Below are 15,918 nucleotides of genomic sequence, written 5' to 3' on the forward strand. Positions count from 1 at the left end.
GCAGGCATTTATTCTGCTTTTTCCTCTAGGTATCTGTGCAACCAGACACTGGGTATCTTGCAGATGCAGAAAAAAAAACAAGGGGGTGGTACAGAACCAATATATATTAGCTCTACCGCTTGAGCCACAGCGCCACTTCCGGTTTTTCTAGTGGTTTATTGGAGACAAGAGTCTCAGACTTTCCTGCTCTGGCTGGCTTTGAACCTCAATCCTCAGATCTCAGTCTCCTGAGTAGCTAGGATTACAGGTGTGAATCACCAGCGCCCAGCTTGGCTGTTCCTTTCTATAACTCCCTCCCATCCTCCCTAGGCCTTTCAGATATCCAACACAGATCTGCCTAAGCCACCAGTTCTAGAGATGAGGGCTTCCCCTACCCACCACCCTGCCTGCCGTACTCATACTCCAGAACCTGCTTGGTAACCCTCTTTTCCCAAATAAAATCTCCAGCACCAGAAAGGGGTATCTGACAGCAATAGATTTATTAAGTATCCCCCCCCCAAAATATAAACATACATCAGTAAAAAAAACAAAACAAAACAAACTATAAAACATCAGGCTCGGAGCCACAATAAAACCAAGAGACAAGGGGCAACACAAAAAAGGAGGTGGGTATGTGGGGAGGACAGAGCCAATGGACTCAAACTGGGTGGGGATGGCCATAAATACTGAAGGACGTAACTCGGGAGGCCCTGTGACACCATAGCAAGCTGGTAGAAGCAAAGCTGGGGGGCAGTGTCAGCAGCTAAGTGGCTCTGAGGGACAGACCTGCTTGTCTTGGCCCTGGCTGACATGTGACTCCACCCGCAGGTGGTTCACTTGGGGCCCTGGGCCTCAGACTCCTCATCATCATCTTCATACATCTCGCCCTCCTCCTCGGCTGTGGCGTCCTGGTACTGCTGGTACTCAGACACCAGGTCATTCATGTTGCTCTCGGCCTCCGTGAACTCCATCTCGTCCATGCCCTCACCGGTGTACCAGTGCAGGAAGGCCTTGCGCCGGAACATGGCGGTGAACTGCTCAGAGATGCGCTTGAACAGCTCCTGGATGGCCGTGCTGTTGCCGATGAAGGTGGAAGACATCTTGAGGCCTCGAGGAGGGATGTCACACACAGCTACCTTGACATTGTTAGGGATCCACTCCACAAAGTAGCTGCTGTTCTTGCTCTGGATAGCCAGCATCTGCTCATCTACTTCTTTCATAGACATGCGCCCACGGAAGACAGTGGCCACTGTCAGGTAGCGGCCATGGCGGGGGTCACAGGCAGCCATCATGTTCTTGGCATCAAACATCTGCTGGGTGAGCTCAGGCACTGTCAGGGCACGGTACTGCTGGCTGCCCCGGGCTGTGAGTGGGGCAAAGCCGGGCATGAAGAAGTGCAGGCGGGGGAAGGGCACCATGTTCACAGCCAGCTTGCGCAGGTCTGCATTGAGCTGGCCAGGAAAGCGGAGGGAGGTGGTGACCCCACTCATGGTGGCCGACACCAGGTGGTTGAGGTCCCCATACGTGGGTGTGGCCAGCTTCAGGGTGCGGAAGCAGATGTCGTACAGGGCCTCGTTGTCAATGCAGTAGGTCTCATCCGTGTTCTCCACCAGCTGGTGGATGGACAGTGTGGCGTTGTAGGGCTCCACCACGGTGTCTGAGACTTTGGGTGAGGGCACCACACTGAAGGTGTTCATGATGCGGTCAGGATACTCCTCCCGCACCTTGCTGATAAGCAGGGTGCCCATGCCCGAGCCTGTGCCCCCACCTAGGGAGTGGGTCAGCTGGAAGCCTTGCAGGCAGTCGCAATTCTCACACTCCTTCCGCACAACATCTAGGACTGAGTCCACCAGCTCCGCACCCTCTGTGTAGTGACCCTTGGCCCAGTTGTTGCCAGCCCCACTCTGACCTGTTGGGGAGAGGAGGAGGAAGAAGTGACAGGAAGGGATCTGATGGTCTATAGTCAAGACAAGGGCCTCCCTGAGCACTTCAGGGGACAGCTATGGAAGCTGGTCCCTCTGTAAAGTATACAGCTGATGAACAACTTCCTATGTCCCTGCTGGCCCTGAGCTCTTGCAGCCTGCTGAGGTCCTAGCTGCATGTTAAGGACTTTGGAATGGGAACTGAAAACCTGGGATCAGCCATAGCCATACTGCCTCCCAAGAGCATTCTGGTTAGCCCTTCCCCTCCAAAACACTTTTCTTCCTTGGGCATGCTGGAAGTATAAACTGCAACCCCAGAGTTCTGTGTAGCTGGGGACCAGTTGAAACAGTATCCACTAGAGCTAGGTGTGTGGAGTCCCTGAGGCAGAGGCGAGGTGAGGTATCTTCCTGTATCTGTGTAAGCAGCAGTGGCTGCCACCAAGACACAGGCACAAGGATGTGCTAAATTTTTGTTGTTGTTGTTGGTCATGGGGCTTGAACTCTGGGCCTGGGCACTGTCCCTCAGCACTTCAGCTCAAGGCAAGTGCTCTACCACTTGGGTCATAGTGCTACTTCCAGTTTTCTGGTGGTTAACTGGAGATAAGAGTCTCATAGGTGGTAGAGCACTAGCCTTGAGCTGAAGAGCTGAGGGACAGCCCCCAGGCGCAGAGTTCAGGCCCCACGACTGGCAAAAAAAAAAAAAAGAGTCTCATAGACTTTCCTGCCTGGGTTGACTTTGAATCACAATCCTCAGATCTCAGTCTCCTGAGTAGCTAGAATTACAGGCATGAGCCACCAGTGCCCGGCCGCTCTAACTTTTTTTTGCCACAGACTTATGTCCTCTGATGGCCCCTACTTCTGCCCCAATATCTCTATAATGATTCCACAAACTTATTGTTCTGTACCTGTTATGCTTAAAATGAGTGGTGTGTTTCCTACACAAAATCTTTTCTCTGGGGCTCTAATCCCCAACTACAAAACAGAAAGGTCTATTTTACCCTACAAGGTCCCAGTGAGGAGCTGGCTTCTCCCCTTTCCTGACACTTGTCCCGATCTACTGATGTGGCCTGCCCTGCCCAAGTTTCTCTACCACTGGAGTCTGGAGCAAGGGAAACTCACCAAAGATGAAGTTGTCAGGCCTGAAAAGATGTCCAAAGGCCCCTGACCGTACGCTATCCATAGTTCCAGGCTCCAGGTCCACCAGGATAGCCCGAGGCACATATTTATGAGCTGAGAGAGAGGACCCAAGGATGTAGGTCAGAGTCAGTACCTCCCATCATCTTACACCCCAACCTAGACTCAACTCATAGGCTTAGGTGAGTTCCAGTCACTTGGCTACATGGGCAGGATAATACAGCACCAATCTGTTATAAAGAAATCATTCTGTACCAGTTTCCCAGTAACCTCTAATCGAGCCATCCAAGGGACCCCAGCTCTGTATCTGCCCACAGCCCCCAGAGAACAGCCACTCATCGCCTTGCCCCATGTGCCATGGAAAGTGAAACTTGCATGGCCACCAAGTACAGTTATCTCACACTAGGGTGGCTATCTTTAGTGAGTCTGGAGTGCGGATCCCAGTCATGCCTGCTGGTCTTCTGGTTAACCAGAGGTCAGAGATGCTAGGACTCCACCCCCTCAGGAGCCTCCTCCCCAGGGTGGGAATGGAACTGGGGCAAGCACTCACAGGAGGCCTCGTTGTAGTAGACACTGATGCGTTCCAGCTGCAGGTCTGAGTCACCCACATAGTTGCCGCTGGGATCTATGCCATGCTCATCACTGATGACCTCCCAAAACTGTAATGAGGGGGAGAAGGAGTCGGTAAGGGGCTGTGATATAGCCTTAGTACCAAATTAGAGCCTGGGACCTCACCAGCCCAGCTGACTTTAGAAAAGAGCAACCATGCAAGCCACTGTATCTGCACGTCCAGGCTGACATTACCCCAGGAAGACCAGGGCTCAGCCAACAGAGATCAGGTTCCTAGATACAGCCATGTGGACAAGGTACAAATACCTCACAGAGAAGGTACAGAGAATCGCCTGGAGCAGGAGGTAGAAAGGAATACAAGCCTGAAACCCAGCAACCTGTTCTTGGCCACTATGTGTGGCCTTCAGTGTCAGCACACAACTCCAGTGACAAGTCCAGCAACATCAGGTACATCGTTGACCATAGGCAGTGTGGCCTGTGTGTGTCTGGGAGACAAGCTCCTACACCCCCTCAGGCCTACAGGGGATCCTGAGTGGCAGATGACTGGCCAGTCTGCATGGCCTCACTTTCTCACTTCTTGTCTCCTCTCAGGTGAGAACACATCGTGCTTCTCAAACTCTGCATCCACAGTTTCAGCAGAGCAGGACAGCACAAGGCAAGGCCTGGACTCAGTCTGGGGCCCACCCCACCTTCTCTTAGCTATGTGACCTCAGGTCAACAAGGGTCCTGTTTCAACAATAAGCCTGGTAATAGGCCCATGTGAGAATATAGCAAGCTAATCTACACAAAGTACAAGGGCAGCAGGGCAGCAATAAGCAGGACTGTGAGCCTAGATGCACACACACAGTGAACAGAAGACCTGTACAGTCATTCTGCCCCCCTCTACCCTCCTTGTAGAGACACAGGGCCTGCGGGCAGACAGGAGACACTCCTGGTCACAAGCTACATGGCTCCTGAGGCAGTTGGAATTCTCTTTACTCCTTGGGGCAGGAATGACTTCCAGATGAGCCAATGGCATCAAGGCCTCAAAGAACAAAGGGCCTCTACATCAGAGTCATGTGTTGGCAAAAAGTAGGTTATAAAACAGTGTGCATGTGCTCATCTATATTTGGATAACTCTGACAGAAACACAGAAAGCCATGCCTGAGGTTATATCCCAGGCTAGGAGAGAGACTTCCTTTCACTGTACCCTTTGGTACTGTTGGAATTTCATCATGTGCATGTTAGCTTTAAAGAAAAGTTAAAAATAACTTTTAAGGCTTAAAAACTTTAAACAGAATAATGTAACACACTGGGCTGGCAGCTTACCCTCAGGGACTACCCTCAGGGCACCTTTCAGAAAGGGCGGGGTTGAATTTCTTTCTCTTTTATTTTGGTTTTATTTCATTGTATTATTTTTTTCCCCTGTAAGAGTGTGTTAGTTGAATTGGGAGTGAAAACAAAATGCATATGGGACCTGGTCTTGCTGCTTGCTTGCACCTGGGTCAAGGGCACAACCTACCCAACCCTAGGTCCCTCAAACATCTGGTTTCAGAGACACAATAATCACCAGCCCTGCAGAAGTATGGGTGGACACCCAAGGATATGCATGTATAACTGCAATTTCCTGGAGTCCACTGAGTTCTTTATAGGGTGTGAACAGCCTCCCAGGACTACTCTAACCTGTAGAGCAAACCTGACAGCATTACACATATATAACTGGCCCAAAGGAAACAAAACATTCAGTAGACAAAAGCTTCATTTGTATTAAATTGTTTTTGGTTGGTTGTTTCTTTGTTTTTGTGTAGTTTGTACTGACAAAACATTCAGTAGACAAAAGCTTCATTCGTATTAAATTGTTTTTGGTTGTTTGTTTGTTTTTGTTTGGTTTGTACTGACACTGGGCCTTGACCTCGGGGCCCAGGTGCTGTCTCTTAAGCTTTTTTCCTCAAGGCAAGTGTCTTACCACTTGAGCCATGGCTCTACTTCTAGCTTTTTGGTGCAGATGAGTCTCATGGACTTTCCTATCCTGGCTGGCTTTGAACTGTGATACTCAGATCTCAGCCTCCTGAGTTGCTAGGATTTTTGGTGTGTGCCTAGTCACTCAGAATATTGAGATGCAGGATAGAAATTTAAAACTACAAGTAGACAAATCCAAGACATTCTTATCTTCAAAAAGCTAGAAAGAGGACTGGGAAGGTGGCTCAGTGGTAGAGTGCTTGCCTTGCATGCATGAGGCCCTGGGTTCAATTCCTCAGCACCACATAAGCAGAAAAAGCCAGATGTGGTGCTGTGGCTCAAATGGTATAAAGCACTAGCCTTGAGCTGATAAGCTGAGGGGCAGGGCCAGGCCCAGGCTGAGTTCAGACCCCATGACTGATGATTAAAAAAAAAAAAAAAAAGGTAGAGAGCTAGCCTTGAGCTGAAGAGCTGAGGGACAGCGTCCAGGCCCAGAGTTCAAGCCCCATGACTGACAAAAAAAAAAAGGAAAGAAGAAAGGAAGGAAGGAAGGATGAGCCAGGGGCCAGTGGCTCATGCCTGTCATCCTAGCTACTCGGGAGGCTGAGATCTGAGGACTGCGGTTCAAAACCAGCCCGGGCAGGAAAGTCCGTGAGACTCTTATCTCCAAGTAACCACCAGGCCCAGAATTCAAGCCCCATGACCCAAACAACAACAGCAAAAGACTCTCACAGATTTTCTTGCCTGGGCTGGATTTGAACTACAGCCATCAGATCTTAGTTTTCTGAGTGGCTAGGGTTGACAGGCGTGAGCCACTGGCGCCCTAATTAACAATTGTTTTTGTAATAAGAACTAATGGAAGTACAATAACATCACAAAATGTCGAGCCAGGTGTTATTCCATAGCATGTTCAATAAGCAATGCAATTCTGACGATCAAATAGCATCCCTGCAGAAAACGCCTAGGAGGCCGTGACTCCGTCCATGGTGCTGACCCTTCCCAGTCCCCGTCCGCCAGCACACCGCGAGCGCGGGCACGCGCGCGCGCGAGCGCCCTCCGCCCCCACCTGCTGGGGGTTGGAGGCAAGAGGGGAACGCATTCTCTCATTGGCTCTCAGGTCGGGCAGGCCCGGCCCGCCCCGCCCCGCCCCGCCCCGCCCCGCCGCCCTGGGTGGGGCCCGCGGCGGCCCGCTCAGCGCAGCGCAGACAAAGCCTCCGCAAAGCCGCTTTCCAGCAGGACCCTCCCCTCCCCCGCCCGGGGAGGAGGGTGAGCTGGGCTGTCCGTCTCCAGCAAGAGCACCGCCAGCCGCCCTGGCACATCACATCTGCACTGCCTGTGACCGAGCTAGGGACTCCTAGTTTGGGGCCTTTGAGAGGAAGGGATCGAGCCTCTGGCGCGGGGCTTCTACGATCGAGCACAAAGACCCTCGCGCGCTCGCTCCTGAACTCTGCTGCTCCGCAGGGCCCCGGGCCCTCCTCCCCGCGCCGCGCCCTCCCCAGCCTCGGCCGCGCCCTGCGCCGCGCCCCCCAGCCTCCGCCCCGCCCTCCCCGGGCCCCGCCCTCCCCGGGCCCCGCCCTCCCCGGGCCCCGCCCTCCCCGGGCCCCGCCCTCCCCGGGCCCCGCCCTCCCCGGGCCCCGCCCTCCCCGGGCCCCGCCCTCCCCGGGCCCCGCCCTCCCCGGGCCCCGCCCTCCCCGGGCCCCGCCCTCCCCGGGCCCCGCCCTCCCCAGCCTCGGCCGCGCCCTGCGCTCTCCGCCACGCCCTCCCCGGCTCCGCCCCGCCCTGCGCCCTCCCCCGCGCCGCGCCCTCCCCAACCTCCGCCTTCCCTAACCTCCGCCGCGCCCCGCCCTCCCCCGCGCCCTGCGCCTTCCGCCCCGCCCTCCCCGCGCCCTCCCCAGCCTCCGCCCCGGCCTCCCCGCGCCGCGCCCTCCCTGCGCCCCGCCCTCCGCGCGACCCGCGCCCTCCCCCGCACCCCGCCCTCCCCAGCCTCCGCCGCGCCCTCCCGGCCGCGGCCCCCCCAGTGGGCCCCCCACAATGGGCTGCCCATTGTGCTACCCCAGGCACCACCTGGGACCTCAGCGGGCGAGCCCCAGCCTAGCTCACACAATGGCTGCGCTGGCGACTGGCAGGGAGAACGCCACCGGGGACGCGACAGTCAGTCACACGGTGGAGGCAAACGCGGCCGAGACGTTTCCAGTCGTCGGAAGCAAGAGAAGCGAGAAGACCCCAGACGCCAGGCCGGGCCTCGCGCCCGTCTCAGGGGACTTCCAGACCGGACAGCCTGGGACCCGCGCGGGGCCACCCCGCCCCAGACCACAGACACGCTTCAGGGCTAACAATAAATCAGAGATGCCATTTTTCGGCAGCACAGAGTTGCCGCCGTTCCGCAGCCCACAAGGCCCGGGCTGGGCCCGACGGGCTCGGGGAGGGCGCAGTCCAGTCCGGCCGCAGGGGAGGTCGCTCGGCCTCGCCGGGACCCGAGCCCGAGCAGGCGTCTAGGGCAGGCCAGGCCCTCCTCCCAGCGCGGAGGCGCCTGGGCCCCGCCCGAGCCACACTCGCAATTCCCGCGCCGGCCGGGGGGCCGCCCCGCCCTCGGTCGTCAGGCTTTGTTTCCGCGGTCTCCGTGGTGACCGCTTCGAAGCACGCCTCCCGGCCCCGCCCTCCGCGCCCGCTGGCCAGGGTCCTGACCGCGCTGGGTCCCCGCCGCCCGGGCCGCACCGCGCCGAGCGAGTGGCCCGGGTGACCTTGGGCCAGGGGCGGACTCCCCGGGGCAGACCAGGGCGGCCGACTCCCGGGCCCCGAATCTCGGCATCGGGGCCTCCTCGGCCTCGGGCCAGCGCCAGTCAGGGGCTGGCAAAGCGGGGAGGGCCGAGCAGGGACGCGGAGGGCGCGGCCCACCCTCGGTCTCTGCGGGCCGGGCGCGGTGGGCGCGGCCGGGCCCCGTGGGAAGATGCGACTCTCCGGCCAGGAGAGTCGAGATCTGGACCAAGGTCACCCTGGGCCAGGCCCAACACTCCAACAAAGGAACGGGCGGGGCGCGGGGGCCGAGGCCCAGGCGCGGCGGGCACCTCTGCCCCTCGGGTGCGCTCCCGGCCCCGGCGGCCCACGCGCCTCATTCTAGGCTAAGCCACCACCGCGGGGGCTCCGCCGGGCGCGGGGCGGGGGAGGGCGGAGGGGAGGCCCGGGGCGTGGGCCGCGCGGAGGGAAGGCCGGGGCGCGAGGCAAGGCGCGTGGGGTGCAGCGCGGCGCCCTGCCTTTCCTGCCCGGTCCCGGGCGGGCGCAGGACGGAGCTCGACCCTTTGTTTCGGCTTGGAGCGGAGGGCGCGGCGAGGGGCGCGGGCGCGGGCACTGCGCTTCCACCGCGCCCAGGGCGGCTCGGGGTGGCGGGGCGCGGGGCGGCGGGACGCCGGGGGCGGCCTCACCTTGGCCCCGATCTGGTTGCCGCACTGGCCGGCCTGGATGTGCACGATCTCCCTCATGCTGGCTGCGGCGGGCGGGCGGTGCGGACGGAGCGATGCCGGGCGGGCTGCGGAGGGCCGCGGGCCGCAGGCGCGCGCTCTTATAGCGGTGGCCCCGCCCGGTGGCGCGGGCGGGCCAATCCCGGGCCGCGCCCGGCATGCGGCAGCGCGGCGGGCTCTGCAGCATCAGCACCGCACCGGCCGCGCCCGCACAATGCGGCGCCCGCGACTGGAAGGGCGGGGCCGGCCGGGCGCGGCGGCTCCGAGGACAATGGCGCCCCCCCCCCCCCGCCTGCGGGCGCCGCCCCAGCCAAGGCCCCACCCTGGCTTTGTGCGGGGGTCTGCGCGCCCCGGCCCCCGCCCTCCGGCCTGAGCGGATTCCCTGCCTGGGGCCGGGCCCGGGAACGCGCGGAGGAGGCGGCTGGCCGGGGAGGGGTGCGCAGTGCCGGCGGTGTGAGCGGTGGAGGGTCCTGCCCCGGGGGTTGGGGGCGGTGGCGGGGTCCTGTAAGGGGGGGGGTCCTGTGCGGTGGGGGGGGAGGGTGGCGGGGTCCTGTAGGGGGGAGTTGGGCGGGGTCCTGTAGGGGGGCGGGGTCCTGTGCGGGGGGGAGGGTCCTGTGCGGGAGGGGGGGAGGGTGGCGGGGTCCTGTGGGGGGGGAGGGAGTGGCGGGGGTCCTGTGGGGGGGTGTCCTTGCGGGGGTCCTTGCGGGGGGGTGGCGGGGTCCTTGCGGGGGGGGTGTCCTTGTGGGGGGATCCTTGCGGGGGGGGTGGCGGGGTCCTGTGCGAGAGGGGGGAGGGGGGAGGGGTCCTGTGGGGGGGTGTCCTTGCGGGGGGGGTGTCCTTGCGGGGGGGTGGCGGGGGTACTGTGCGGGGGGCGTGACGGGGTCCTTGCGGGGGGGGGTGTCCTTGCGGGGGGGGGTGGCGGGGGTCCTTGCGGGGGGGGTTCTTGCGGGGGGGGGGGGGGTGTCCTTGCGGGGGGGGGTGGCGGGGGTCCTTGCGGGGCGGGTGTCCTTGCGGGGTCCTGTGGGGGGCTGGTGGGCCCTGCGGTCACCGCACCCTCAGACCCCTGGCGGGAGCCGGGAACGCTGGGAACGCTGGCGTGGGACGGGCCGTCGGTGTCGCGGGCACGCGGCCGTCATGGCGGCCGGTTTCATGGCGGCCGTAGCGGGAGCGGACAAGGACAGGGACGCGGTCCGAGCCCTCCAGGAAGAGCTCCCGCGTGCGGCCCGCGCTCGCCCTCCTCGGAGACAATTCAGAACCGGGTCTTCGCCCTCAGGAGGCCCGAGGCCTCCGGCCCGCGACGCGGCTCTCCCCGGCTGGGCTCCAGCCGTCCGCGTGCCGACAGGGGCTCTGCCTCCTGGCTGGGCGGGAAGTGAGCTGCCTGGACACGGCCCCCCGCGTCCCCTCCCGCCCCCCGCGTGCCCCTCCCGCCCCCCGCGTCCCCTCCCGCCCCCCGCGTGCCCCGCGTCCCCCCCCCGCCCCCCGCGTCCCCCCCCCGCCCCCCCGCGTCCCCCCCCCGCCCCCCGCGTCCCCCTCCCGCCCCCCGCGTCCCCCCCCCGCGCGTCCCCCCCCCCGCCCCCCGCGTGCCCCCCCCGCCCCCCGCGTGCCCCGCGTCCCCCTCCCGCCCCCCGCGTCCCTCCCGCCCCCCGCGTCCCCCTCCCGCCCCCCGCGTCCCCCCCCGCCCCCCGCGTCCCCCTCCCGCCCCCCGCGTCCCCCTCCCGCCCCCCGCGTCCCCCCCCGCCCCCCGCGTCCCCCCCCCGCCCCCCGCGTCCCCCTCCCGCCCCCCGCGTCCCCCGCGTCCCCTCCCGCCCCCCGCGTCCCCCGCGTTCCCCCCCGCCCCCCCGCGTCCCCCGCGTCCCCTCCCGCCCCCCGCGTCCCCCGCGTCCCCCCCCGCCCCCCGCGTCCCCCCCCGCCCCCCGCGTCCCCCTCCCACCCCCCGCGTCCCCCCCGCCCCCCGCGTCCCCCCCGCCCCCCGCGTGCCCCGCGTCCCCCTCCCGCCCCCCGCGTCCCTCCCGCCCCCCGCGTCCCCCTCCCGCCCCCCGCGTGCCCCTCCGCCCCCCGCGTCCCCCTCCCGCCCCCCGCGTGCCCCTCCCGCCCCCCGCGTCCCCCCCCCGCCCCCCGCGTCCCCCGCGTCCCCCCTCCCGCCCCCCGCGTCCCTCCCGCCCCCCGCGTCCCCCCCCGCCCCCCGCGTCCCCCTCCCGCCCCCCGCGTGCCCCCCCGCCCCCCGCGTCCCCTCCCGCCCCCCGCGTCCCCCGCGTCCCCCCCCCGCCCCCCGCGTCCCCCTCCCGCCCCCCGCGTGCCCCCCCGCCCCCCGCGTCCCCCTCCCGCCCCCCGCGTCCCCCGCGTCCCGCTCCCGCCCCCCGCGTCCCCTCCCGCCCCCCGCGTCCCCTCCCGCCCCCCGCGTCCCCTCCCGCCCCCCACGTCCCCCGCGTCCCCTCCCGCCCCCCGCGTGCCCCCCGCGTCCCCTCCCGCCCCCCGCGTCCCCTCCCGCCCCCCGCGTCCCCCGCGTCCCCTCCCGCCCCCCGCGTCCCCTCCCGTCCCCCGCGTCCCCTCCCGCCCCCCGCGTGCCCCCCGCGTCCCCTCCGCCCCCCGCGTCCCCTCCCGCCCCCCGCGTCCCGCTCCCGCCCCCCGCGTCCCCTCCCGCCCCCCGCGTCCCCTCCCGCCCCCCGCGTGCCCCCCGCGTCCCCTCCCGCCCCCCGCGTCCCCTCCCGTCCCCCGCGTCCCCTCCCGCCCCCCGCGTCCCCTCCCGCCCCCCGCGTCCCCCGCGTCCCCTCCCGCCCCCCGCGTCCCCCGCGTCCCCTCCCGCCCCCCGCGTCCCCTCCCGCCCCCCGCGTCCCCTCCCGCCCCCCGCGTCCCGCTCCCGCCCCCCGCGTCCCCTCCCGCCCCCCGCGTGCCCCTCCCGCCCCCCGCGTGCCCCTCCCGCCCCCCGCGTCCCCCTCCCGCCCCCCCCGCGTCCCCTCCCGCCCCCCGCGTCCCCTCCCGCCCCCCGCGTCCCGCTCCCGCCCCCCGCGTGCCCCTCCCGCCCCCCGCGTCCCCTTCCGTCCCCCGCGTCCCCCTCCCGCCCCCCGCGTCCCCCTCCCGCCCCCCGCGTCCCCTCCCGCCCCCCGCGTCCCCCCGACCCCCGCGTCCCCTCGCGTCCCCCGCGTCCCCCTCCCACCTCCTCCATCCCCCTCCCGCCCCCTCCGTCCCCCTCCCGCCCCCTGCGTCCCCCTCCGACCCCCTCCCACCCCCTCCGTCCCCTTCCCACCCCCTGCGTCCCCCTCCCATCCCCTCCGACCCCCTCCCACCCCCTCCGTCCCCTTCCCACCCCCTGCGTCCCCCTCCCATCCCCTCCGACCCCCTCCGTCCCCTTCCCACCCCCTGCGTCCCCCTCCCATCCCCTCCGACCCCCTCCCACCCCCTCCGTCCCCTTCCCACCCCCTGCGTCCCCCTCCCATCCCCTCCGACCCCCTCCGTCCCCTTCCACCCCCCACAGGGACAGCTAGGGCCGCCCGCGCCCCTCTGTCCCCAGAGGCTCCTGTGCCCGGCCGACCGTGGACTCCAGCCTGGCCCCTGGCGGACCTGGCCCCGCTGGGCCCCAGTTCCAGGCCTGAGGTCAGCACCAGGACTGCAGCCGAAGGCTGAGGTGGGCTGGGCGGGCATGCGCTTCCCAGACCACCTCCGAGGTGAGGGAGGAGGTGGGTCAGAGAGACCCAGGCCGCTCAGGAGGGGCCCTGCCCAGGCCAGCCAGCCTGCCACTTCACTGGGAAACGGAGTTAAAGAGCCCCTCATCCATTTCCCAGCTGGCAAGGGAAGATGGAGGCCCACCTGCAAGCCTCCTCTGGAGGGCTGCAGGAAAGGGGCGCACTGGCCAAGGCCAGGCGTGGCTCTTGGGCTGGGGTTTAGTACACATTTGGGGCCAGGGAAGAGGCACACTGAAGCCGTCACTGCAGTGTCACCCAGAGGGGACGGGTGGGGCTGCCCGGGCCAAGGGACAGGAGCCTAGTGGGCCCGGCTGGCGCCTCCACACTTTTCCCATGAGCATGAGGTCCCTTTGCGGGGGAAGGCTTCCAATGTAGGCAGATGGCAGTCGCTTCTGGGACTCTTTCCTCTCATGACATTGATTACTGCCTTTCACCTTCCACCCAAACTTCAAACTACTTCTGGAAGCAGCCAGGCAGATGGATGAGGCCACACAGCATTTATTGCCAGACTACTTTGACCCCCTGTCAGGTTCGGGTCACTGACTCAGGCCAGTGGCCTCTACCAGGACCGGGACAGGTGCAGAGCCACTTCCTGGGGCAAGGGTAGCAAACATCAAAGTCTCCTTTGGTTAGGGTTCCGTGAGCCTCAGAACTTGCTCCCAGAGGGGTCAGCCTCTCATCCATTCTGTCCAAATCTGGTGGTCTCCTTGTTCAAGACGCTCATCCTGCAAGTCCAGTCCCATGGAGCCCATGTGGCTCTGTGGACAGGGTTGGAGCTCCAAAAGCCCTCACTGGAGAAGTCTTGCTCCTCCACAGCCCTCTTCACTCTGCCAGTCCAGGGACTGCCTGCCCTGCCACCCAGGGTACAGGTCCCAAGAGCTAGCAGCAAAAAATAGGCAGAGAGGACTGGGTACCAGTGGGCTTCAACCTGTAATCCTACTACTCAGGAGAATGAGATCTGAGAATCACAGTATCACAGTTCAAAAGCCAGCCCAGCAGGTGAATCTATCAGTGAGGCGTGTGTGTGTGTGTGTGTGTGTGTGTGTGTGTGCATGTGTGCGTGCATGTACCAGTCCTAGGGCTTGATCTCAGGACATGGGTGCTGTCCCTGAACTGCTTTTGCTCAAGGCGAGCACTCTACCACTTGAGCCACAGCACCACCTCTGGCTTTTTCTGTTTATGTGGTACTGAGGAATGGAACCCAGGGCTTCATGCATGTGAGGCAAGCACTCTACCACTAAGCCATCTTCCCAGCCAAATCTGTGATACTCATCTCCAATAAACTACCAAAAAAGCTGGCAGTGGAGCTGTGACTCAAGTGCTAAAGAGCCAGCCTTGAGCAGAAGCAGCTCATGGTCAGCAACCAGGACCTAAATTCAAGCCATGACTAGTAAAAAAGAAAAAGAAAAAAGTAGCAGTAGGTATGGCCTGGTCAGTGGGTGAAGGTGGAGCTGTCCTGGAAAGGCTCTCTTCCAGCTCTGTGCCTGGTGCTCGAGCCCTTCTCCCCAACCTGCTCCTCTGCAGCTCCTCACTGCGGCTGCGGCTGCCAGTGAGTGTCCTGCCTGGAGATGCACACCACCTCTCCCTGGTCTTGAGCAATCATCACAGTTCATTAGTCCATTGCTGGGCAAGTGAGGGCTAGGAGGGGACTGCCTGCCTATGCTCCCATAGGCATCAGGACACTGGATATCACTCTCTCCCTCTGCCTGGCACCTGGCTATGGGACCAAAACCACCTCCCCGCTCACCAGGTGCACCGCAGCACCTCCTTGATCGTCATGCGGAGCTCCTGACTCTGGAAGGCATAGATGAGGGGGTCAACAATGGAGTTGAAGATGATGAGGGCAAGGAAGAGGTTGAGGTTCTTGAAGAAGCAGCTGCAGGTAGGGTGCCTGGGGCAGAGGGTGATGAGTGTGAGGTACAGGAAGAAGGGGACCCAGCATAAGAAGAAAATGCCCAGGAGAATAGCAAGGGTGGCAGCACCTTTGAGCCAGAAGCCCTGGTGAACAGGATGCTTCTGTCTCTTGTGGAGCTGAGCAATGGCCCGGGCATGGTGGCATGCCCGTGAGAGCATGTGAAGGTACAGAATGGCCATGAGGGCCAGTGTGGCTAGAAAAAAGGTAGCAAGACAAAGCAGGACAGCCATGTGATTGTAGTAAGCCATGAAGAGAGTGCTGGAAAAGATGCTGGCTCCCCAGATGGCCACAATGACCCACCGTGCCCGGGACAGTGTCACAATGCTATGATAGCGCAGTGCATAGAAGATGGAGATGTATCGGTCTATCGCGATGGCTCCTAGGAAGCAGAGGCTTGACAGCATGGAGCCACAGATGAGTACGTCAACGACATTGTCCAGCCACTGTACCACCATCTCCCGGGTGGCCAGGGCCCCTGCCTCTAGCCCCAAGATGACAGTGGTCTCCAGCACAATGCTTACACTCACGAGCAGATCAGATAAAGCCAGGCAGCAGATGAACAAGTACATAGGTGAATGCAGGTTTCGGTTCTTGGCAATAGAAATCACCACCAGCACGTTCTCCACCAAGCTCACCAGCCCCAGGCTGAAAAAGAGGCCATCCGGGATGGGCACCAGCAGGCACCAGGGTCCCGTCTGGTTGGCAGACAGCGCCAGGTAAGGAGTGGCTGTCGGGATGGAGTTCAGTCCCTGTGTGGGCACAGTCCTGACCGGGGGGTCGGAAGGGCCGAAGCCGGTTCCAGTTCCAGCCGGCATCTTGCTCCAGGAGGTGCTTGCCTCACGGTGTCAACAGGAAGACTCAGAAGGTGCTCTGTCTGGGAACCCCCAGATTTGCACTCACACTCACCCTCTCTCTGGCCAGACAGGTCAGCCCAGCAGAGGCCCAGCAGAGTCTAGACACTTCCAGGTCAGGACCTTGAGTTCTGCAGTGTGGACGTTGCTGCCTGTGCGAACAAACCTGACCTGCACTATCCTCTCCAGCTCCTTCCTGGCGGCGGCTCAGGTTGGGATGTTTCTAAGCTGCTTGCTTCTTCTCAGCCTCTTGGTCATTTGCCTCTGGTCACTGGGCCAGGAAAGGACTGAGATCCTGGAAGAATAGAGCTTTTCTTTGCCTTTTAAGAGTTATACATAGGGCTCCCCCCTCCGGGGGTGGCCACGTGACGGGCGGGCACTCAGGACCTGTGAGCGCTAGTACTAGTCTACTGGACGAGGGGGCTGTGAGCAGCACTTGGTGGCCCTCAAATGGCTCTACGCCCCTGGACACAG

At 63.4% G+C, this 15,918-nt stretch overlaps 1 protein-coding gene across 1 annotated transcript; it reads right to left on the bottom strand.

Moving 5' to 3' along the window:
* Positions 1 to 462: 462 nt before the first annotated feature.
* Positions 463 to 15,408, bottom strand: Tubb3 (tubulin beta 3 class III). Its single transcript, XM_042702261.1, has 6 exons — positions 14,426 to 15,408; positions 10,060 to 10,232; positions 8,963 to 9,066; positions 3,586 to 3,694; positions 3,021 to 3,131; positions 463 to 1,888 (listed from the first exon to the last, which is right to left on the bottom strand). The coding sequence occupies exons 1-6, from the start codon at positions 15,406 to 15,408 to the stop codon at positions 813 to 815; spliced, it is 2,556 nt and encodes an 851-aa protein (XP_042558195.1). The 3' UTR covers positions 463 to 812.
* Positions 15,409 to 15,918: the final 510 nt, after the last annotated feature.

Source organism: Dipodomys spectabilis, unplaced genomic scaffold, assembly GCF_019054845.1.
Source record: "Dipodomys spectabilis isolate Male_0828 unplaced genomic scaffold, ASM1905484v1 ptg000318l, whole genome shotgun sequence".
Classification (NCBI taxonomy): Eukaryota; Metazoa; Chordata; class Mammalia; order Rodentia; family Heteromyidae; genus Dipodomys; species Dipodomys spectabilis.